General features: G+C 36.9%; 1 protein-coding gene across 1 annotated transcript in view; it reads left to right on the top strand.

Moving 5' to 3' along the window:
* The window catches only part of LOC120426582 (homeobox protein unc-42), a 56,640-nt gene extending 31,117 nt beyond the window's left edge, over positions 1-25,523 (top strand). The window contains exons 4-6 of the mRNA XM_052710301.1: positions 12,979-13,155; positions 13,286-13,391; positions 23,544-25,523. Coding sequence (XP_052566261.1) covers positions 12,979-13,155; positions 13,286-13,391; positions 23,544-23,650 — 390 coding nt within the window. The 3' untranslated portion in view covers positions 23,651-25,523. The remainder of the gene's footprint in view (positions 1-12,978; positions 13,156-13,285; positions 13,392-23,543) is intronic.
* Positions 25,524-26,447: the final 924 nt, after the last annotated feature.

Below are 26,447 nucleotides of genomic sequence, written 5' to 3'. Positions count from 1 at the left end.
GTTAATTTTTTACACAGCTTTTTTTCAACAATCGATTGTTGATTTTGTTAGCCTGAAATTGCTGACCACCAGTAATTAAAATTAACTAAAAAAAAAGTTGGAATTGCCATTTTTGTTGGTTAAGTGGCCGAACAAAATTCTAGCAGTCGACTGCCAGAATATTTTTTTCAGAAAATTAACTGAAAATTTCTTGTTTTCAGCTGAAATATTCTGGAATATTCCGTTAAAAACTGGCTGGGAAATATTTTTCAACAATTTTTTACGTTTATCAACCGAAATATTTTTGCATGCAGCAAATTATTAGTGGTTTATAACAAAACATTTCTATGTAAGTGTTGATATATATTTTTTGTAATTATCTAACGATATAGGCTGGGCCAAATTTCTAGCTATATTTTAACTAATGTCTTACTTGAATACAGAAAAATATTTGTACATGTAGTCAATAACTAGCAGTTGATAGCAATATTTTTATTGAATTTGCAGTAAATTTTGTAATAATGCCTCACAAATTAATGCTGAGTGTTTTTATTTTCGCATTTATTCTGCCTAAAAATTTAACGTTTTGTACTAATTTGTTTTTTTTTTTTTTTTGAATGAAGTTGTTAAATTACTGTTAAAAAGCATCAAAACAAAACTTTTTTTAACTGTTGTTATAAAACATGTAAAGTTTGATTAATGTTTTAAAAAATTACGTTGCATTAAACTAAAAAATAATAAAAGAGCATATAACAAATTTTATTAAACATATTTAAAAAAGATGTTTAATTTCTCGTGAATTCATTAAAAATAGAAACCGAGCAAAATTTTCACTAAGTTTTAAGCTTATATTTTTATTATGTTGTATATAATTAAGTGTTGTATTCACTTACCATCACTGTGAAATCATCCGATAAGTCATCATCATCTACAACGGTCTCAGGTTTAATTATTTTTCTTGTGGTTGGGCACAGAATGTTCACTAAAGTGAACCTTTTGCTGCAAATAGACATGTGAAATGTTTTAGTTATTTAATAAAAAATTCTTAATTTTGGCTATGAACTGAAGGAATGTAATTATATTGAGAAAAGAAGAAATATCAATAATGCTACTTACCAAGCTTGCATTAATTTAACAATTACTTTTGGCAACAAACTTTCATCGCATTTGATTCAATTTATTCAACGTACTCCGATTCCTGAAAAAAATATTTAGAGTTTTACTTTCCAGTTTATTGAGCAGACGTCTGTCTGTCAAGATAATAATTATCTTCTTTTATATACTTTACATATATATTTTTTTTTACTTCATCTCTATTCTTTATGTTGTCATGTGTATGCATTTCTATGTATTTTATAATTGATGATTCTAAAAAAAAGAATGGTTCATTAAGATTTTATCCGTCGTAAGCACGAAGCTTTTTATTGATTCAGTTTTCTGATAAGAATCACATTAGATAAATTATTGTGCAAAAATAAACCCATACTTACTTGGATTAACCAACATTTTGTTAAATTTGCCCGGGCTGCTCTATCCGTGAAGAGTCGGCCCCAGACTGGTGGCAAGCTTGTCAAAAAGTGAACCTCACTTTTGACAGACCATATAGGGTGAATTCTCCATAAACTGGTTGCACAAAATAGGGTATACAGGCCATTCATAAGTAAATTTGAAAATAAGTTTATTTAATATTTAGGTTTGTAATTTGAAATTGTTATTTATTGTCTAGTTAATTTTTTTGTTAAGACCGAGCCATGCGGTAAGGCTTCCGCCTCGCAAATGGGAGTTCAGAATCCGGTGCGGACCAGCATAGCTGGTGATCGTTTTCCTTCTGGATACGATTTCTAAGTAAAGGAAAGGTAGTTTATCGTCACAAGCTGTACATTATCTTCTTGGAATATTGACATTTAATCTCATTTAACTCTAAAATATGTTTATAAAGTTAGCATTAAAAAATGTTAACGATTGATTTCGTCCTCAAAAGGCTGGATAATATTTTATTTTTTCTGGTTATTTATTTTTCGACAAAACATATTCAAAATTATTCATCAAAAACACAATTTGAAATATTTTTTCACAAAAAAAAACTTTTTTTCAATTGCACATTTGCTGGCTCTTTTACCCTATATTTAGCGTCAGAGGGGTAAAGCGACCAAATAGCGGGGTCCACGGTCCAACCAGTGTGAGTATCGCGGCCCATACATACAATTTGACAATCTTCCCACAGGCTGGTCGGCCCGCATTTCCCTTCTATTGCTCTCTCTCCATCAAACATTCTTATAACGTGTTCAACTCACTCGCATCAGAGGTCCTCATGGCGAAGGTCGTCCTCTTATTTAACCAATTGTTAATTATATTCAACCAACAAAATTTTTGATTTTCCTAAAACCAAAGCTATCAGTCGAGCACGTTCATTCGAGTTCGGGAAATCTGTTAGCTTTTTGCCTTTAGCATTTTCAACAAACAGGTTATGAAATTATTCTCTTGTTTTTAATGAAATCTAATCAAAATAAATCTTACTTAATTCACCTATAAGGTTGGTGCCTAACCCACTCCTGACCAATTATTGATCACAAAAAAGATCCAGAGAATAATAATACAAAGAAAAAGAAATGGTAATATTCATCAGAAATGTTTACAGGTGTCAAAAAATGTTTAATATTACATCAGAAATTGGTGAATATTCAACAGTTTCTGATAAATGTTCATCAAGTTCACATTTTTATACATTTTTTGAAGTAAAATTACCATAAACTGGGGTCAATCGGGACACATGGGGCGAATTGGGACTTTAGGTGCTCTAAAAACTGCTGTCCCTATTCAGACTCTAGTCCCGATTCGCCCCAGAGTACGGTACTCAAAAAAGAGGTGCCAGATAAAAAGTTACTTTGAATGTGTCAACAAACTTTTTATACAAATCATTTTTTTTTATTAGAGCCAACCTATATTTTATCATTGACCTGACCCTCATAACTAACAAAAATATTGATCACCTCGCTAATTGAATCCGATGTTCGCATCTGTATTCATATCCAAAGGCTGCAAATCTCACAAACTTGCGACAAGCAATTCGCGCAATCACAGTTCTGCGTAGGTACACAAAGTGTCCTCATTCCAAAAGTCAGTGCCGAATCTGGCTGGGCACAATGATTCTACCTCCAAATGAACAGGACGAGTCCTCTACCAGATATATGTTGGAGCTAGAAAATGAGGCACAGTTTGACGACGACGATGACAACGCACACGTGGAGACCAATGTTCGGGTGGGGGGAAAGTTGCCTTTGAAATATTAATATTCATTCATAATGCATAAAGAGGTATTGATTTTTATGAGCTGCCACTCTGTCGTGTCGTCGTGCCCAGAGTTGCCACTGTTGGTGTGTGCCGGTGGACGAACGGAGAATAATGATGATCAGTATTCGCAGCAGCAGCAGCCTCCCAAAGTCAGACAAAAGAGGAGGTCGCTCTTCTGTGTGCTTCAAGCTCGCAGCATTGCGGAAGCCCCAAAGCTACGGGACTTCAGGACGATACGAACGGAGGAGACAGCCAGCATGGCGTCGCCGTTGGCTCGATATGAAAATTGATTTGTTATTATATTTCCAATATCGCATGCTCGCATGATAAAGGATTATGATTTAGTTTTTAGAGCTGGGACTCGGCTCTCCTTGCCAGGGGAAGCTCGCACAGAATGACAACGATGCGGCATCATGCACGCAGCAGCCAGCCAGCCAGCATCCAACTGAGCAGCTTCAATGCCCAAAGCCAGAGCCATTTCGTGACATGTTTTCCAAAATTTCTGCTCGCAGCGTTATCGAGACCGGTACAAACTAGCAAAACGCCGATAGTTTTATACTGTTGAGGGTGGACCAACGAGACGCCTTTTCGGGCAGAAATTTTGTCGGTCCAACTAATCAAGGCTTGTATTGAATAGAGAACCAGTTGTTGTTGTTGTTTAAACACCATCACAATGCTGCCTGGTTTGGGTTTGGCACTGCAGACTGTACAAACATTCTCTGATAATAGGACAATTGAGTAAGGTGGCTTGCCTCTTTGAACTGAAAAACGCTTTCGAAGAGCTTATTTTATTTTCGTGCTCCACAGCCAAATTGATTAGCTCTCGGGCTTCCAAGCTCTTTCCAGCTCAACGAGTTCTGTGTTTGTCCGGTATCAGTATCACCAGCAGATTGTTTACGAGCACACCCCCGAATCTCCAGAATTTGCATTTAGTGATGATGAGGTATACGGCAGTGACTACAGCAGAAGAACCTAATTATGATTTGATAAGCACAACACTGCAGCAAAAGCTGTCATGCTCTTTCGAAATGATTATGTACATTTTTTGAACAAAGAATTTCAACCACATTATTACCTGCAAGGATGTCCGTGCTTAAAGTATTGTAATATTTAAAAATAAATTAATAAAATAATAATAATAGTTATACAAATGAGCTTATGAACAAATTTCATAGACGGAATCATCATTGTCAGCAGAAAATGTTCAACACCAATCGTTTTTTCATTGTTCTCTGCCCCAAACGTTTCCAACTGAATTGCAATATTATAATTTATAAAACTGCGTAAAGTGCGGTCAGACCCACTTCACCGAAAGGTGCAGCGCCTGTCAAGTGCGCCAATTGTGGTGGAAACCACACGGCGAATTTCCGTGGCTGGTGCCGCGCGGAAAAAGTACATCGAGGAGCAGGACAAGAAGAAGAAAGCGCCAGCGTCCCGCCAACCTCCGAAGACTTCGAGCTCGACCGCTGCAGCAGCTGGCGGAGGAGCGGTTCCATCGACCAACCCAGCGTTCCCTCCCGGTTGGGGAGGTTCATACGCTAGAGTAGCCGCTTCTGGAGAGATGCTCACGCGCTTTCGTGCCTGCCGAAACAAGGCAGAACAATTCCAAACTCTCAGTGAGCTGATGATGAAGTACATCTACAACAGCTAAGCTGCCTTGTGCAGCAAAGTTTTTCGACGCCAATAGACAAAACATACTGTGATTTAGTTTAAATCTTTTCTATTTCTATCCTTTTCCTTAGCAAATCTAGAAGGTTTTTTTTTTAATTTTGTTAGAATATCCAATTACATCAAAATGAATTAAAGTTCAAATCATAGTTGAAAGGAACTCCAAAACTTTATTAGAAATACGAAATTGTAAATTGATTATTTACTAATAAAATAAATTGAATTGAATAATTTATAATGAGCATCAAGAAATCTTCGGGTAGCCATGTAAGCTTAACTTAGTTTCAAAAACAAAAAGAAGTTATTCCCTCGTTGTTGCACTTTTTGACAAAACAACCTTTAGCCAGAAAATAATCGTTATTTCACATCTAGATCTTGTCTTTTATATGATTTTCGACTACTCTATAGTGATTAAGAATTTTTAAATCCATGGTGGCGGTCAAAATGGCGATGATGAAATATTGGGAAATTTATTTGGTAAATTATTAGGCATCAACCAGTCAGATTTGATTGAAATGGTTCGCAGAACTCGAATTCAATGGCCTCCAAATTGCATGTTTCATAATTGTGGAATGTTATTGTGCCTCCCACAATTGTGGAACACCTGATTTTCACTGATATTTTTACAAAAAAAGTTATCAGACCATTCATAAAACATAACTAAGCATGAGTTTCGTTGGTGTTAGTGCCTGAAGTCATTATTTTGTAAAAATTATGTACTCATGGAGAGAACCAAAGTTTGTTTACATCCGTAAGAAAACAGTGTTCCGAATTTGTGGATTTCAAGGGTCAAAGTTTTTCTTCAAAAACTTGATATAAAAGATAAAATTTGCAGTTGTTCGACACAGCCTTCGAAAGATCGCAAGAAAAGCTTTCAAATGAAGGTAAAAGCGAATCATTAAGTTCATTCATTGATTTACTATGATTTTTTTTTAACATTGGCCGATCTGTAAACTGTTCCGAATATGAGGGATGGCTGTATGTTTTCATTCCTTGATATCGTAATTTCTGAGCTATTCCCAGTTTTGAATATTACAAACGTTAGAATTAACTAAAATAAACTCTAAGATAAAAATTTCAAAAGAATAGCTTAGTTCAATGAGAACATTGAATTTAATTTAATGAAAATAATTCCGAGGAAATTTATATTTTTTTTGTTACTTAAATTATTTTTTTTTAGATACGTATTGTGAAACTTAAAACACATTTTTCAGTTGACGACCACAGTGCATTAAGAAATATCGAAAAATTGGTAAATTTATTACAAATTCATCTATAGATGCGTAGTTGAAATTGCAATTGTAAGAACTGAACAAAAGTTTTGATATAGTGACCAGATTTAAAGTTAAATCCACTTTAAGGTGAAAATTTTCGTATAATTCAGAGAAACAATTAAACTTTGTCGATCCTTCTAGATAAAAGAAACGGTCTGGTTCTAGACAACAATTCAAATTTAAACACTTCAACGACGCTCGCAAGAAATCGATCTCAACACAATTCCAATAAACTGCAAGAACGCAACGAAACTGAAAGTATTTCACCCTACTAATCGACTGGGGAGTACGCAAATGAAAGAAATATCGAATCCCTTCATTTTCCATCCCGTCATCATCATCGTCATCGTCCTTTCCATCATCATCGTTGGCAGGGTGGAAAAAGCCGCCTGCTTGGACTGTTTTTAAAGTGCCTCACGCTTGAAGAATCCATCGACTTGAAACGTGGGTCGATTTTCCATGGCCTCCCCTTCTCCTTTCAACTTTCAACACAAAATGAACGCACCATCTTGGGCACATGGTTTCATCGACACACGCACACGCGAACGAACGAGCGAGAGGGAGAGCAAAACATTCAAGGAGCAAAGTTTTCCTCCCCTGTCAAGCACTCACACACTCACACAACCCAGTCAGGACTTTCCACGGCGGCGCAGCATCTCGACGGAGAAAGAGGGTCGTCGTTGAGTTGTTGTTGATGGTGCTTCTTCTGCTTCTTCTTGAGCATCTTCTATGCTGCCGCTGCTGCCGTTAGTGTGTAATCTACAACATCAAATGGATCCGTAATTCAATTACTCCGCCTTCTTGAAAATTCCTCCGCGATTCAACCGCCTTTGCTTTCCACCCCCTCTCGGCAGCTGTCGGTTGGCGGACCGACAAGTCAGGCCAAGTTCTTGCGTTTTGTACGGGAAAAGGTCGACCGTTGCCTTCGACTGACGCTGGGGTGGTGTCGAAGGAACGAACGAACTAACGGTTGGATGAGAGATGATAAGACGCACAGGAGTGATTCCATGAGAATTCCCCAAAATGTTTTTTTTATTTCTTGCAAAAATAAATTTAGCTGTTTAGAAAAACATAAATAATCTAACTGTCAAATAAAACTATGCTTATTTATTTAACCTTTTCAAAGCACTTAAATTTTCGTTAGATATTTTATGTAAAATTTTAAAGAATTAATTTTTGTAATTTTCAATTTTTAACAATCAGGTTTGTGCTCTTTGGTGTTAATGCCATGTTGATTGCATAAATCAAAAATTAATAACTACTTATAAATGTGCACTTTTTTAAAACGTTTTGGTAGTGACTTGATCTCCTTCATTACATTGCATTACAATGATTACATTTTGAGAGAAATAATTATTTTTTATTCGATCTACAAATTTTACGATGAGTTTCGTTGTGGTTGGTTGATGGTTTTGTTGATTTCAATTTAGAATCAAGCTTTGGAAGCTTTTTAAAACAAAACTGTTAGAAAATGCAATTTCCCGTTCTTTACTATAAATGAAAATGTTCAAAAATACACATGAAATAAAAAAAAAACTAGCTGATTTATTTTTTCAGTTTATTTGATTACAGTGTCGTTTTTTTTTTTTTTTTTGATGAACTTTTTTTTTAAATTTGGCCCGCAAGCTCATATAAGCTTCCAAAATAGCCCGCCATTCAAAAAATGTGGGCACTCCTTAAACTTGAGTATGAATAAAAACTATTTATGCTTTTTGTAAATATTTAGCTCATTTAGGCCATTTTTTTTTCTTCTTAACTTATTTTTATTAGGTCCTTTTAGGTGCTGTGACCAGGTTGGGACCGAGGATCAGTATAACAATATATAATAACAAAAAAAACTCTTTAAATTCCATACTTGGAGATCATGTAACTGACGAGGGTTACTTGGTCCAAGCGGGTCTTGCAGGTCTTGAACCTGCCGATGTACTCGGAGAAAATCCCCCACAGCTCAGCCGAACTGCTGGACTCTGCTTCTCCGCCTTCCTTGCCGGCGGTTTCGGATTCGACGCCTGCTGGCGCCTCCGGATGAAGTCCGCACGCTTAGGGCAGCTGCGGTCCGTGGCTTCGTGGGCTCCAGAGCAGTTGGCACACCGCTTCGGCTCGGCTTCTTGGACTTTGCACTCGTCCGTCTTGTGGGGACCCCCACAGTTGTTGCACCTGCCTTTCAGGTGACAGTTCCTGGTTCCATGACCCAGCTGCAAGCAGTTCCTGCACTGGGTCACGTTCGGCCGCTTGTTCCGGTAGGCCTCCCACCGGATGATAGTGCTTGCCACAACTTTCATTGCAGAGAGCTTCTTCAGATTGGTGTATCCCTTGGGGAAGACCACAATGTACGGAGTTTCGTCCACGGTGGACTTTTCCTTCCGCTTGATGGTATGCACCTCCAGCGCGTCCAGCTTGAGATCCCTCTTCAGAAGGTACTTGACCTCGTCCGGTTTCAGTTCATCAGGAAACCCACGAAGAACCACCCGATGATTTCGTTCGCTCCGCCGATCGTGGGTGTAGAATTCCACTTTCTTCTTCTTGAGTAGCTCTTGCAACTTGTCAAAATCTTTGACAGAGAAGCAGGTCACCTTGGTTCCAAATCGGGTTAGTTTGTAAATCGGTTTGAAACCTAATTTACAAATTTCCACTATCGCCACGAGCTTGTAAAAATCCGTGGTGTTCTTCACCACCAAAGGTGGTTGCTTTTGTTTACCTGCCGACTGGCCGGGTGGTGGAACCGCCGGGGCGTCCCCTCCTCCTGCTGAGCTGGCATTGTTGTTGTTTTTGTTATCCGCTAGCGGGCTGAACTTGTTATTGTTGAGCAGGGTCTTCTTAACTTTTTCTCCTTCAATGCCGATTCCAGTGACCTCGCTGGACTTCTTCCGCTTCCGATTCCCGCTGACGGGACGAAAATCTTCCTCCTCGGAGGATTCCTCCATCTCCATCTGTCAAAAACTTCCAAGCACGCGAGATGACAACACGAGCAAAACACGTCTTAACTTGTCGCTGGCTGGCGACTGAGTGCCACATTTAGGCCATTACAAATGTTGAAAAAATGGTCGCATCAAAATTTCCCATTGGTTAAATAAGATTTTAATTCAACTGGAATTTTCATTCAAATAACATCGAAAACATTTTAATACAGACAAATTGGGAAATCAACATGGATTTTTAGAATTTACACCCAAAATTCCGAGTCGAGAGAATCGTTCCCTCAAAATTTATTGAGGGCTCAGAGCCAAAATCGAGAGAATAATTCTATCAACTCACACCACCATAACAAATGAGTTCATTCGTTAATTGATACAATAAATCTCCAACAAGTGTCATACATCGACATCTGACTACTCCTTAGCCACCAAGCTGTGGTAGCCGAGGCAGTAAAGTCATTGGGATAGTTTGTCAAAGGTCTACGGTTCGATTCCCGTAGTCGACACTTTTGGTTGTTTTTACGGATGAACTTTTTTTTGCAAATGAACCTCGAGAGGATAATTCTTTCGCCCATCTCGAGCTGTGTTCTCTGTGTCCGTTAATGGTACCACTATTCTTTCGTCTCGAGGCCATTATTCTCTTAGAAAACCGCTGCCCAGTTTTGGGTGTAGTAACGAAATACAAAAAATAACCCTGATAAAAATATTAGTTTTTCATTTATGAACTTTTAGATATTTTAACTATTTTTGAAAGAATAAAGCTGTCCTCAGACGTTTCATGAAAAAAATATTATGAAATTTTAAATTAAGTTATTTTTTACTTTTTGCCAAGGAAGCAAACTTAATGTTTGGCAATGTATTGAATAACCCATACAATCTGTTTCTCCATGCTTCAAGTACTTTTTTCTATAAATTTGTTGTTAAGTTTCTTTTTTACTAAAATTGTCAATAAGTTATTTCTTTTTAATTTATTTTGAAATTATATTCGGTGGTTGATGTTGACTATTTTAACAAAAGTTTTCGCAATATCTTTTTTATAAGAAATTTCTTTAATTCGAGTGGGGATTTGAGTGACCACCCTGATAGTGCCAATTAAATTACTTTAATAACTTTATTAAAAAAAGATTTCTATGGTTTTTAATTTTACCCTTAAAAATGCATGTTTTGTTTGTAAAGGTTCTATTTAAAAAAATGTAAATTTAATAAATTGAATTCAAATATTTAAAATTATGGAAAACAAAACCAACCCTTATTTGACATGGAAAAAACTCACAAACCTCCCGCCTCTTTCGGGGGAAAAGTTCAATTTCGGAGTATTTGCCATCGTAGCAGCCGAAGAAGACCGTCGACAGAAGATTGCTGTCGGCTCGGCACGGGGCAAAGATGGCAGCAACCTGCCCCTTCTCGCAACTCGGGAAAAGTGGAAGAAAATTCCAAAAAGGCACAGGAGGGAGTAAAATTAGGGCGAAGGCCTGTGGGTGGATGTCTTGAAACGACGAAGGGAGGAAAAACGAGGGTTTTCGAGCCGAGATGTCGAATAGCGGTATACACATTTAATTTAAATGTACACGAGTCTCCCTTATAGTGTGTGTGGGTGGGTTAGGGGTGGGAGGATTGTTGCCCGATCTTCGGAGACAGAAGGGGGAGAAAAGAAAATTATTCTTCAACACAAAAGTTTACTCCATCAGCTTCTTATCACGCGAGACACAAATAGGATAAGCAACAAACACCAGGCGGCAGCAGAGATGCCATTTTCTTTTTTTTTTTTGTATTTCAATCCTGAGATATTCAACTTGACGTAAGTGCGACAACTGGCCAAAGGGATTTCAGGTCAGAATGCGTTTGACGCACGTACTCCTCCAGCAACCAACTTCAATCAAACTTCGGGACAATGCACATAATGGTCAGCCAAACAAAACGTGTTTGTTATTGTTTACATTGCGTGCTTTCGTTTTTGTTTATTTAAGGTCAAACATTAAAACGCGTTTTTCTCGGAACGTCGAAATGGCGGGTGCGACAAGATAGCACGACGACGTCGATTTGGTAAAATTATACCGAAATTCGGTTATAAAGTTATTGTTGTCCATCGTAAATGGGTAATTCTCTACCAACTCACACGAAATCGGGAAAAGTTGCCCCGACCCCTCTTCGATTTGCGTGAAACTTTGTCCTAAGGGGTAACTTTTGTCCCTGATCACGAATCCGAGGTCCGTTTTTTGATATCTCGTGACGGAGGGGCGGTACGACCCCTTCCATTTTTGAACATGCGAAAAAAGAGGTGTTTTTCAATAATTTGCAGCCTGAAACGGTGATGAGATAGAAATTTGGCATCAAAGGGACTTTTATGTAAAATTAGACGCCCGATTTGATGACGTACTCAGAATTCCGAAAAAACGTATTTTTCATCGAAAAAAACAATAAAAAAGTTTTAAAAATTCTCCCATTTTCCGTTACTCGACTGTAAAAAATTTTGGAACATGTCATTTTATGGGAAATTTAATGTACTTTTCGAATCTACATTGTCCCAGAAGGGTCATTTTTTCATTTAGAACAAAATTTTTCATTTTAAAATTTCGTGTTTTTTCTAACTTTGCAGGGTTATTTTTTAGAGTGTAACAATGTTCTACAAAGTTGTAGAGCAGACAATTACAAAAATTTTGATATATAGACATTAGGGGTTTGCTTATAAACATCACAAGTTATCGCGATTTTACGAAAAAAAGTTTTGAAAAAGTTACTTTTTGCGTTTCTCTTTGTTTCGTCGTCCGTGTCTGTCGCGGGTGACCATGAACGGCCATGATCGATGACGACCAACTTTTTTAAAACTTTTTTTCGTAAAATCGTGATAACTTGTGATGTTTATAAGCAAACCCCTTATGTATATATATCAAAATTTTTGTAATTGTCTGCTCTACAACTTTGTAGAACATTGCTACACTCTAAAAAATAACCCTGCAAAGTTAGAAAAAACACGAAATTTTAAAATGAAAAATTTTGTTCTAAATGAAAAAATGACCCTTCTGGGACAATGTAGATTCGAAAAGTACATTAAATTTCCCATAAAATGACATGTTCCAAAATTTTTTACAGTCGAGTAACGGAAAATGGGAGAATTTTTAAAACTTTTTTAGTGTTTTTTTCGATGAAAAATACGTTTTTTCGGAATTCTGATTACGCCATCAAATCGGGCGTCTAATTTTACATAAAAGTCCCTTTGACACCAAATTTCTATCTCATCACCGTTTCAGGCTGCAAATTATTGAAAAACACCTCTTTTTTCGCATGTGCAAAAATGGAAGGGGTCGTACCGCCCCTCCGTCACGAGATATCAAAAAACGGACCTCGGATTCGTGATCAGGGACAAAAGTTACCCCTTAGGACAAAGTTTCACGCAAATCGAAGAGGGGTCGGGGCAACTGCTGTGTGAGTTGGCGGAGAATTACCCAAATACTACCGATTTTCGGTGAAATTTTGTTAATTTTGAATTTCTTTGCATCTTTAATTTATAAAATTATTAAAATCGAAGTGTGACAACGATTATCTTATACAAAATGATTATTTTAAGTTTTACCATGACAATGTCTTTTTGATGATTGAATTATTTTTTTTTTTGGCATGTCTCAACTGAAACAAAAATTGTTTTCGGCTTTGTTAAAAAAAATATGTTCAATCATAAAAAATATTCAATTTTCGAAATAAACTTGCAATATTACAATCTATGTTCCAATCTCTCTATCGCAGAAAGTAATTTCACGGTTAATTTGTACTTTTCGTCACCTCCTCCCTTGCCCGTCACCATTCTCGCCCACGAAATCATTTTCTTCTTTTTTTTGCTGTTGTTGTATCCCCAGGTCTGGTTCCAGAACCGCCGGGCCAAATATCGCAAGCAAGAAAAGCAATTACAGAAAGCGCTCGCCCCCTCGGTGATACCGTCGTGCAACGGCATGATGAGAAACATACAAGGCTACAGCGTGTCCCGGGGTTATCAACCGTATCCCCATCCAAACTCAATCAATCGATATCCGCAGGTGAGAATCAGTTTATGGTCTTCCCCCACTCCTGTAGATTCCCCTCGCTTTGAGGGTGGCGTTGAATTGAAATTCTGCGAACGAAACTTTAATTTTAAATCCATACGCCATTTTTTTTTTCCTGTTGCAGGATCTGTTCCAGATGGGAGCCTCGTCGTACCCCGGCATGACGCAACCCTTCTCGATGTCACACAGTTCAAACATGGGCTCGGTCGGAGTACGCCAGGATTCGATGGGTAAGTTTCGATTGTAAAGATCACCATGCTGCTCCATTATTATGATACATGCAAAGTGATAAGACAATCAAAATGATGATCACCGAAAATGTTCTCCAAGTTTTTTTTATATAAATTCATAAAAATATCACTATCATCAGTACGATAGTGACTGTAGGCCAAAATTGCTTTCTCATTTTTGAATAAGAAAAACAATTAAAATGATACACACAAAATACAGGGTCGAGAGAATAATTGCAAAACAAAATCTTTTTCGCCTGCAAACTTTCTTTTCTCGTGAAAGAGAAACAAGACGAAACAAGCAAAAGAAAATTGCTCCCGAACTGTTTGAAAAATCAACCACTTAAATTGATTTATTTCGTTATGTTTACAAATACTTATTATCTACGGCAAGTAACAGGTTATGACATTTCACCTGCAAGCGTAATAGTCAAATCGATGTTCCGGCGAGTAATCCCGGTGATGATATTTTCAGTTTCCTTTCACCGACTTTTCATACCATAAAACGGGGTAACTTTGATCAAAGTCACCCCTTTGATAAATTTGCGATTTTTCCGCATAATTAAGTATACAATTAAAATACGTACAGAATTTTTTAGAACCATACTGACCGTGGTAGAGAAGTGTTTAAAGTACGATAAGTGTTATAAATCGATAATTGTATTTAAAAAAAAACGTGTTTTAACAAATTCCAGGCAAAATTCCGACTTTTAACAATTTTACTTAAAATTTATATGTATTTTGGTAAAAGCTTATAAACTTATTTAACTAAACATAAACATTGATTTCTGCTTTAAAACTGTATCAGCTACTTAAGTGATGGTACATTTAACGTAAAATAAAGTTTGACCATCTTAAATATGATTTTAACACGAAAAACTATGACTATCAAAGTCACCCCGGAATTTAAACTAAGAATTTTGAACGTAACTATTTTTCTAAACACTATTGGAAACTCTTTTTTCCAAAAAAGAGGGCATGGACTTTGGGTGGCCTACCCCAGTACATGTTTCAAAAATAATAGTCTTGAGAAAAATCTTATCTGTTGGAAAATATTCCAAAACAAATTGAAATCCTATAAAAGTCACCCCAGTTTACGGTACGCGAGAGAGGAGTGCCATGTTCGCATTCGATTTTTTCTTTTGATGAGCGTCAAAAGATTTTTTTTAAATAATTTTTTTCATCGCTGGTTCAATTAAAATGTATTGAGAGCTCAATGCTAAATTCAAATGAATAATGCTACCAACTACACCATCAAAATAAATGTGTTCATTCGGTAATTGAAACAGTAAATCTCCAACAAAAGTCATACATCGACTTCTATATTATTGAAGAGAAAGCAATTCTCGTCGAAATGATTTTATTTTAGATTTTTTCCCATATCATCCATACAAATTTGTCAGCTGTGCATTTGTGATTTGGTGTCTTCGGCAAAGTTGTAGGTATGGTGGACTAAACCGAAAAAAATACACAGATTTTTTGCTGATTTTCATCCCTGCAAATAAATTTCCTAAACACACAATTTTGAATTTAATTTATAAATTATAGGGGGCATACAATTTTATCTTTTCAGGAAATTCCATAAAATGCCATAAAATCTTTAACCAAATTTTGTTTTTCAACAGTAAATTTTTCAAAAATAAAGTTAGTGGTAAATTTTAATTTTTGGGTAACTTTTTGAAAAAGTCACAGTATTTCAAATTTAAAAAATGTGCCCATATTAAAAAAATATTTTTACAAAAGTTGAGAAAATGTCCTACATTCTGCTATTTTCAACTTTGTAGATACAGCCTTTGCACAGCGGGAACAAAGGGCTCAAAAATTACCGCAAGGTGGCCGGAGTACAGGCCACCGGAAGATCCGGATTTTTGGAATTTGGAATTGTGAGCTGATACGCTTTCTTCTAGCATAAATTGGGTCCTAAAATGAAGCTTAGATTGCTGATATTATTGTTTACAGCGATTAAGCTTATTTTTCTGAGTACAATGACTTTTTGTACGACCACAAAGAGTTTAAAATTGATTTTTAAATCAATTTTGAAAAATTAACCTCGCGGCCCTTCTTTACAGAAAAGCTCCTACTTGACAGCTCGTTCCAAGGGGATCATAGTTGATCCATCGAAAAAATGTTGTCTTGTAAAAAAAATTGTTGCATTAAAATGAAAAAAAGTGATCAGAAATGGTTTTTAATCGAGTTTTTTACCGTTGTACATAAAAATTGACATAGGGCTATCGGAACCGGTTCCACCGATCTCCGGTGGCCACATCCGGAATCAGCGTAAATCAGCGTGCGATTTTTCATCGGAGTATTGTTCCAGGTGCAAAAACGAAGCTTTTGGTGTATAGCAATCGATGCTTTGCGCGAAATCATGTTGCGGTAATTTTTGGGCCCTTTGTTCCCACTGTGCTTTGGTTGCTGAGATGTGGCCATGGAAAGTAAAAATTAGACTTTTCAGTGTAGCCCAATTAGCCCTATCTTTTATCTCCGGTTTTTACGGGCTCAGCAACTTATGATCCGATGCAATTTTTATTTGAAATTTTCTGCCTTTTTTTCAAAAAATCCTAAATTTTAAAATTTAGCTCTTCTTTTTCATTTTTAAAAAGTAAGTGTTTTCGGATTTTTCAAAAAGTGTATGGATAAATTAATAAATTCATTGACGAGAAACAGTAATTTAACTAAACACGTTCGAAATAAAGCGCACATCCAAAGGACCAAATGGCAATGACAGCGGATACATGATGTCTTAGTAGACCATGAAAATGATAACATTATGCTCGCTAGCAACAGCGCTGTCTATTTCCGTGTGCTTTATTTCGCACTATCACACTTTTTTCAATAAAACCAATATTTCTCGTCAGTGGTTCATTTTAGTTTTAGGTTCTTATTGATTTTTATGTAAGATTGTCCGGGGAACACGATGGTGAAAAAAAAACAATAATAGGGTATGGGTCAAAACTTCACTTTAAAACTAAAAGAGTTGAAACTTTACTTTTATAAAATTCTTTAGAAAGGGTTCGTTCACAAATTACGTCCATGAATAGGGAGATGGCGGGGGGGTCTGTTATCCCGAAATTCTCTGGGCGTAAAATTTGAACAACTCCAAAGTTACGAGAAAAAGTTTTTTTGGAAAATCGTCAAAAAATAGGGCGGTGCCAAAAATAGAGGGCTAGTCCAAACGGCACCAAACTTGGAATTTCCGTTAACTATTGATAGATAAACGTTTTCTTCAAAGTTTGGTCCAAATTGGTTTAGATCAAGTCCAAAAGTGTATAACCATTCCTCAGTAAGATAGAATTGGGATATACAAAAAAAGAATTCTAGAGTTTTTTTTTAAGAAAAAAAATACGGTAAGCAATTTTAAAGAATATGTCTAAAATTTAATATTTAGTGATGCTGGAACGACTGGGGACCACCTAGAAATCCTCGTAACTTTCCTGATCACAACAACACCTTCCCTGGCGCACTTCTACCTTGTTAGAGGGTGGGGACGTTGTGGACACGCAGCAACAGAACGCCAGCCAGAATTCGTGCCGTCAATTTATTATACATTACCGCCCTGCGGAAATGACAAATTTTCCCCAAGACGTGCTCCAATGATGATGTTTCACAGCCCAAGACGTAAACCAAGCAGCAGCGTCTTGAAGCGTTTTGCATCGGTGCCAAGGTAAATGGGAAAAACTGTCTGCCAGAGAGGGGAGCCCGGGTTGTGGCCTGTGTGGCAATATCTTCGGGTGCAAATATCGAATTTCCTTCAGGTTATACATTTATTTATTTACGCTGTCCCGTTCCGTCTTCTACCACTTCTTCGGAGAGGGAGAACGGGGAGAGGCAAAGGAAGTTTATCCCGTTTTCGCACCTGACTTGCGCGCCGGAATTCAGGTCGTCGTCTCGGCTGATTTCAGCAGGAGGAAGCCCGGGCGGAAGCACACAAATCGACGGCGTGCAGTTTTTCGCATTTTCGGAGGCAAAAAACGGAAAATGCATTTTCCGCGTCAACCAACAAGTTTTCTTCGACTCAGACCGCTCAGTACATGCTTTGCTCAGTTTGGCAGTCCTCGGACGACGACGACACGCGGCAGCATCACAACTTTGCACTAATCCAATTAGCCCGTTTCATGATGGAGTGCTCTCGGAAATAGTTTTCTTATCTTTTACGGGGATGCTTTTGGGTGAAACTTAAGTTAGAACTTATTTCTTAATGTTGAATTTTCCTGTTTTTGGTTCTGAGCAGTTCTGTGTGACTTATTTCTCGGCTGAAATTTTAAGGCTTCTGTTCTATAACCAAGTAGGTCGTTAGCATTTAGGGACTATCTATAAATCACGTGGAAAACACAGTAAAACAATATGTAAATTTGAAAGGTGTTATTTTGGAAGGTTGAATATTACTCCTTTATGATGTAATTTTACCTCAATTTAGACTGAAAAAGTGACAATACAACCGGAAGAGTGGCAAAAATTAAAAAATTTTCTCTGATATTAAAAAAAAATCTATAAAACTTTCCTTAAGAAAGTATGGCGATATCTTGCTCCTGTCAAAAGATACAGCGTCCTGAAAACTGGTCTAAACGCTTTTTTTTATCAAACATCGCGATTTAGACCAGTTTTGAGTTCGCTGTATCTTTTGACAGGAGCCAGATACCACCATGTTTTCTCCGGGACGGCTAAACCGATTGAGGCTCGGCGCGTTTCCAAATAAAGGTCATTTTTTTGGGCATTTAGTCGGTAAACATTTCGCATCAGCAAATTTCCTATAATATTTATTTTTTGATCTTTGTAGATCGAACAACAGGTTACTGAAGAGCAATTCCAGCCCAAATCAGGAATTTTTCTACTACTTTTTGTACCCGACCCTCTTCGATTTCAATGAAACTTTCAGACAAGTTATCCTAGGCCTATATAAGCCATTTTTGTGTGTATGGAGTCAATTGTACTCGGAAATCACATTTGAGAAGGGCGGAAGTAATTTAATTTTTTTTTGTATTTTGTAATTTAAAAATTACTGTAACTCAAAGCCGTTGCATCGTGTCTGCATCGGGCTTTCTGAAAAAAATACACTGAAAGAAAAATACACGCCACTTCCATGAGATTTTTCAATTTTTAAGTTTAAAAGTTAAATTTTTCGTTCAAAATTTTTGAGGAAATGCCTGAAATGTTACAAAAAGACTCAAGAAAAATGCAGGAGAGCAATTCTCTACCAAAACCGGAAATGGATTTCATTTGTATTTTTTTTTTTTGCTCAAAATTTGTGGGGACCTTTCCTATGACCAAAGAAGCTTTTTTGTGTCATTGGTTCACCCAAGTCTCCGTACAATTTTGGCTGCTGTCCATACAAATGCTTTCGATTTTTTCCACAAAACACTATTTTTTCAAAATTCATAACTCTGCGCAGATTTTTTGACCATCTGGGAAATCGATTCCCACTATCGATCTTTGAAAATTTTGACGTTTAGACCACTTTAAAAAACAGTTTTAGTAAATGATTTTTGTAATTTTTTATGAGAGACATACCATCCTGCATTTTTCGTGAGTCTTTTTGTAACATTTTAAGCTATTTCCTCGAAAAATTTTAACGAAAAAAGATCATGACATCTTCTTCAAATTTAACTTTCAAACATAAAAATTGAAAAATCTCATGGAAGAGGCGTGTATTTTTCTTTCAGTGTATTTTTTTCCAGAAAGCCCGTTCAATTTCCCACCAATTTGTCTTTGACCACTTCTTGATACGTTGCAAAATACAAAAATATTTAAATTACCTACGCCCTTCTCAAATGTCATTTTCGAGTACAATTGACTCCATGTACACAGTATTGCTTATATAGGCCTAGGATAATATGTCTAAAAAGTTTCATTGAAATCGGAGAGGGTCGGGAACAAAAGTAGTAGAAAAATTCCTGATTTGAGCTGGAATTGCTCTAAAAGACGTCACTTAATCCACCTTTAGGTGGTTGGTGCCTTCCTCATATTCATAAAGTCAATACATTCAGTAAAAATAGCAACATTCCCCCTTAACATGTTTAACAAATCAACTTTATTACTCATTTCTTTTGATATGGTTCGCAGACCATCAATATTTCTGGCTCATCGGCAAGGTCTGATAAAAAAACTAACTTAATCCACCTATGTGGTTGGAGCCTTCCTCACTCATTACCAACAATGGCTGATATGATGGGGTTGTACAAAAAAAAGTACATAAATATAACTAAAGAGGCCATATCTCGAGAACGGGTTGAGAGATCTTCAATGTGTTTGGACCCGTTGGAAAGATCTTTTGATAACCTAACCAACAATGGGTCGGATGGTGGATCCGGACATAGTTTACATACATTTAAGTGAGATCCGGCTTTCAAAAAGTACATCAATATCACTTAAGTGGCCATATCTCGAGACAGGGTTGCCAGATCTTCAATGTTTTGGACTCGTTGGAAAGGTCTTTTGATAACCTAACCAACGATGGGTCGGATGGTGGATCCGGACATAGTTTACATACATTTAAGTGAGATCCGGCTTTCAAAAAGTACATCAATATCACTTAAGTGGCCATATCTCGAGACAGGGTTGCCAGATCTTCAATGTTTTGGACTCGTTGGAAAGGTCTTTTGATAACCTAACCAACGATGGGTCGGATGGTGGACTCGGACATAGTTTACATACACTTAAGTGAGATCCGGCTTTCAAAAAGTACATCAATATCACTTAAGTGGCCATATCTCGAGACAGGGTTGCCAGATCTTCAATGTTTTGGACTCGTTGGAAAGGTCTTTTGATAACCTTACCAACGATGGGTCGGATGGTGGATCCGGACATAGTTTACATACATTTAAGTGAGATCCGGCTTTCAAAAAGTACATCAATATCACTTAAGTGGCCATATCTCGAGACAGGGTTGCCAGATCTTCAATGTTTTGGACTCGTTGGAAAGGTCTTTTCATAACCTAACCAACGATGGGTCGGATGGTGGACTCGGACATAGTTTACATACACTTAAGTGAGATCCGGCTTTCAAAAAGTACATCAATATCACTTAAGTGGCCATATCTCGAGACAGGGTTGCCAGATCTTCAATGTTTTGGACTCGTTGGAAAGGTCTTTTGATAACCTAACCAACGATGGGTCGGATGGTGGATCCGGACATAGTTTACATACATTTAAGTGAGATTCGGCTTCCAAAAAGTACATCAATATCACTTAAGTGGCCATATCTCGAGACAGGGTTGCCAGATCTTCAATGTTTTGGACTCGTTGGAAAGGTCTTTTGATAACCTAACCAACGATGGGTCGGATGGTGGATCCGGACATAGTTTACATACATTTAAGTGAGATCCGGCTTTCAAAAAGTACATCAATATCACTTAAGTGGCCATATCTCGAGACAGGGTTGCCAGATCTTCAATGTTTTGGACTCGTTGGAAAGGTCTTTTAATAACCTAACCAACGATGGGTCGGATGGTGGATCCGGACATAGTTTACATACATTTAAGTGAGATTCGGCTTCCAAAAAGTACATCAATATCACTTAAGTGGCCATATCTCGAGACAGGGTTGCCAGATCTTCAATGTTTTGGACTCGTTGGAAAGGTCTTTTCATAACCTAACCAACGATGGGTCGGATGGTGGATCCGGACATAGTTTACATACATTTAAGTGAGATCCGGATATATGTGAAAACACATTTTTATACATAACTTTTGAACTACTTATCGAAACTTCAATCTGTATAAAACTCGATCTATGGGACCCTAAACCAAGTCGAATGCAACAGGTTCGGGTCAAATCGGTTCAGCCAGTGCCGAGAAACATGAGCTAGTTTGTTGGTCACATACATACATACACACACACATACACACACACATACACACACACATACACACACACATACACACAGACATTTGTTCAGTTTTCGATTCTGAGTCGATATGTATACATGAAGGTGGGTCTACGACGTTTTTATACAAAGTTCATTTTTAGAGCAGGATTATAGCCTTACCTCAGTGAGGAAGGCAAAAACCTATCCAACGATAGTTCGCATGGAAGATTCAGACAATATTTTTATCACAATATCTGAAATCAAACCTCTAAAAAGTGTATAAATAACACTTAAGTGCCAATAACTTTTAATAGGGTTGTCAGATCCTTGATGTTTTAGGCTCATTTGAAAGGTATTTCGATTATCTAACTAACGATGGGTCGCATGATAGACCCGGACATCATTTTTACTGAAATATCTGAGATCCGGCCTCCAAAAAGTGTATAAATAACACTTAAGTGCCAATAACTTTTGATAGGATTGTCAGATCCTTGATGTTTTAGGCTCATTTGAAAGGTCTTTCGATTATCTAACTAACGATGGGTCGCATGATGGACCCGGACATCATTTTTACTGAAATATCTGAGATCCGGCCTCCAAAAAGTGTATAAATAACACTTAAGTGTCAATAACTTTTGATAGGTTTGTCAGATCCTTGATGTTTTAGGCTCATTTGAAAGGTCTTTCGATTATCTAACTAACGATGGGTCGCATGATGGACCCGGACATCATTTTCATTGAAATATCTGAGATCCGGCCTCCAAAAAGTGTATAAATAACACTTAAGTGCTAATAACTTTTGATAGGATTGTCAGATCCTTGATGTTTTAGGCTCATTTGAAAGGTCTTTCGATTATCTAACTAACGATGGGTCGCATGATGGACCCGGACATCATTTTCATTGAAATATCTGAGATCCGGCCTCCAAAAAGTGTATAAATAACACTTAAGTGTCAATAACTTTTGATAGGATTGTCAGATCCTTGATGTTTTAGGCTCATTTGAAAGGTCTTTCGATTATCTAACTAACGATGGGTCGCATGATGGACCCGGACATCATTGTCATTGAAATATCTGAGATCCGGCCTCCAAAAAGTGTATAAATAACACTTAAGTGTCAATAACTTTTGATAGGTTTGTCAGATCCTTGATGTTTTAGGCTCATTTGAAAGGTCTTTCGATTATCTAACTAACGATGGGTCGCATGATGGACCCGGACATCATTTTCATTGAAATATCTGAGATCCGGCCTCCAAAAAGTGTATAAATAACACTTAAGTGCTAATAACTTTTGATAGGATTGTCAGATCCTTGATGTTTTAGGCTCATTTGAAAGGTCTTTCGATTATCTAACTAACGATGGGTCGCATGATGGACCCGGACATCATTTTCATTGAAATATCTGAGATCCGGCCTCCAAAAAGTGTATAAATAACACTTAAGTGTCAATAACTTTTGATAGGATTGTCAGATCCTTGATGTTTTAGGCTCATTTGAAAGGTCTTTTTAATACCTTTCTGAAAATGTATAACATGACAGGGTTTCTTACAAAAACCACCCTTTTTACAATCTTCCGGACATACGCCAAAATCGTTTTTTTAGCATAACTTTTGAAGTACTTTACTAAACTTCATAATTTTCAATAGGGACTTATGGGACCCCAAGACGAATCGAATGAGACCAAAACGGTCCAAATCGGTTAAGCCAGTGCTGAGATAATCGAGTGCATATTTTTTGGTGCACAGACCCACATCCCTACACACACACACACACACACACACACACAGACATTTGCTCAGAATTTGATTCTGAGTCGATAGGTATACGTGAAGGTGGGTCTACGAGGTCAAATTAAGAAGTTCATTTTTCGAGTGATTTTATAGCCTTTCCTCAGTAAGGTGAGGAAGGCAAAAAGTGTTTTGTCAAATAAATTAAATTGAATCTAACTTTTTAAAAGAGTAAACATAAAAATAAATCAGGCCTATTCAAAACATTAAGTCAAAGTGCACTCAGATTGTATCATGTCTGACCAAGGGCTATAAGTGCTAGTCATGGTCTATGACCTAATGCAATTTTTACCAACTTAAATGCAAATGGTTTAATTTTTTTATACATGACGAAACACTTTCAATGAAAACTACCTTTGTTTGATTTCCAGATAAAAATACCACAGAAAAATAAAAATTATAACTATGAAATCGAAACAAACAAAAGGAGAGAAATTGAGTTCGGAATAGAAAAAATAACTGCTAAAATATTTAAAATAGGACGGGCAATGCACACACAAAATATATTTCAAATAAACTACATATCAGAAATCTAACACTTTCTAATTTCTCTCTCCCCAGGAATGTCCGCCGAAGACGAATGGTACAACAAGAGTCTGTCCGCGCTGCGGATGAACAGCTCGCACCACCCGAACCTGTCCGCGCCGATGCTGCAGTACCAGACATAATTAATGTAGGATCAACCCTCGGCCTTCCCGAGCTGCTGACTGTCCACGTCCCCTCTGGAGGAGCATTGAACGACATTCGATTCCTAAAAGAGAAAATCTTTATTTTTGTCGTGCAAATTAAAATGGTCCGCGGTGAGGGACGGGGGTCACTACTTTTTTGTCGGGGGGCAATCTGCAACAATGAACCGTTAAAATTCCATTAGCCACCCACTCGCAAAACGGACGCATAATTGAATCAATTTAGTAGAGCGCACTAAAAACGCGGTTTTATTTTTATATTTTATTTCGATCTTTCGTGGAAGCGTTAATCGGCCGCACCCGACCAAAACGCACGGTTCTTTTCTCCGAAATTGGTCGGAAACGCGACCGATTTTTTCGATTTATTTATTTTAATTCACCTAGAAATGGCGCAGAATGAATAAATTAACCGCGGCGAATTTTTGTACGTTCGATTTAATATTAAAAGCTCGCTAATTTATTCGCTCTCAAAAAACAATGTTGACGCTAACGAGAATTTAAATATTTTACCCCGGGCCACGGTGAGGAGGAGTGAAACAAAAAAAACAGTGTAGTATCTATAGAGAAAATACAAAAAAAAAAACTTGTACATTAAACCGAAATGGAGCGTGAAAAAAGGAGAAACATTAAATTGCGTTTGCAACACCCATGCTGAGAAAAATCAAATATTAAAGCAAACTGCGTGCATATGTAACAAAACAAAACAAAAGGATTAAGAAAACAAACCATACGATATAAAGAAGAACTAGTTTGTAAGATAAAAATATAAATTACTGGAAATAACACAAAAGAAACACAAAAAAACACTAACACTAATTTAACGATGCTAAGAGTGGCAAAACGTCTAAAGTTTGAATGATCGTAGCTAAATTATTTTAAGTTGATGCTCTTGATAGGGACAAGCAACAACAAAAAATCGAGGAAAAAATAATAAATCTTATAATCACATTTAAACGAGAAAACATTCCGAGGAGAGCGATTAGTTGAACTATTACAAATATATGCAGCAGCAGCAGCAGTACCATTTCTAGTCACAAAGAAAGCTAAATCCAAAGCATTGATTGTACTTGTACATATAGGCCGAAAACAATGCACAGTGGTCCAGATCGCAAAATTAAGTGGAAAATGGATTTTCCGAAAAATGGTGACGTTTTGGAGCTTTGGTGTCTTCAGAAGAGTTGTTGCAAATGGAAAGGGGCAACTTTTGGATTGGTTTAAAATTAGGGTGGTTCACGATTAGGGTGATTTTGAAAATCTAACTTTTCAGGAATATTTTTGGGAATTTTTTTGTCTTCTAGAAAGTTGATGGGCTTGCCAATCCAAGCAACTTTGTCGAAGACACCAAAATTTTATCTCGTAATCTACGCCTTCTATGACCAAATTTATAAAAAGCATCTGAGCAAACCTTCAAAAATCAGTTTTTTGAACGTGGCAATTCAGGGTTAACTTTTAGAGAAAAGTGATATTCGGAGCACTTTTAGAGCTCTACAAAACAAACATTTTCATTTTTTGACATGTCAATTTGGACTTAAGGGTCAAAAGTTACAGCCATTTTAAGGTAAAAAAGATGCAAATTTAAAACTTAAATATCTCAAAATGGCGCAAGCCAAATTTTAAGCACTAGGTTGCATTTGAAAGAAGAGATCTAGCACTACAAACGCTGAAAAAATCTCAGGGGTGTTTTTCTTTAAACTTGAGATATCTTCATTTGAAAAAGTCTAATTTTCAAGGGAAAACCATATGGGACCACCCTAACGAAATTCGAAAATTGTCCAAATATATGTTTTTCCATGTAATTTTGCCCGCTGAATCTGAATCTGCCCTCAGAATTGAGCCAAAATGTCAACAAATCGATTTTTGGTCATATTTTGGGTTTCCATGTAAAATTATCATTTAAACCCAAAATATGACCAAAAATCGATTTGTTGACATTTTGGCTCAATTCTGAGGGCAGATTCAGATTCAGCGGGCAAAATTACATGGAAAAACATATATTTGGACAATTTTCGAATTTCGTTAGGGTGGTCCCATATGGTTTTCCCTTGAAAATTAGACTTTTTCAAATGAAGATATCTCAAGTTTAAAGAAAAACACCCCTGAGATTTTTTCAGCGTTTGTAGTGCTAGATCTCTTCTTTCAAATGCAACCTAGTGCTTAAAATTTGGCTTGCGCCATTTTGAGATATTTAAGTTTTAAATTTGCATCTTTTTTACCTTAAAATGGCTGTAACTTTTGACCCTTAAGTCCAAATTGACATGTCAAAAAATGAAAATGTTTGTTTTGTAGAGCTCTAAAAGTGCTCCGAATATCACTTTTCTCTAAAAGTTAACCCTGAATTGCCACGTTCAAAAAACTGATTTTTGAAGGTTTGCTCAGATGCTTTTTATAAATTTGGTCATAGAAGGCGTAGATTACGAGATAAAATTTTGGTGTCTTCGACAAAGTTGCTTGGATTGGCAAGCCCATCAACTTTCTAGAAGACAAAAAAATTCCCAAAAATATCCCTGAAAAGTTAGATTTTCAAAATCACCCTAATCGTGAACCACCCTAATTTTAAACCAAACCAAAAGTTGCCCCTTTCCAGTTGCAACAACTCTTCTGAAGACACCAAAGCTCCAAAACGTCACCATTTTTCGGAAAATCCATTTTCCACTTAATTTTGCGATCTGGACCACTGTGCAATGCATTAAAACGTATTTGAGATGTAACGAAGCTTTGGTGTTTTTATTTATGTTTCACTTTAAGTCCATATGTTTAAAAATTCTGCTTTATTTCCCGA

Source organism: Culex pipiens, chromosome 3 (assembly GCF_016801865.2).
Source record: "Culex pipiens pallens isolate TS chromosome 3, TS_CPP_V2, whole genome shotgun sequence".
In the NCBI taxonomy this organism is placed as follows: domain Eukaryota; kingdom Metazoa; phylum Arthropoda; class Insecta; order Diptera; family Culicidae; genus Culex; species Culex pipiens.
This window is presented reverse-complemented; position numbering and strand designations above follow the sequence as displayed.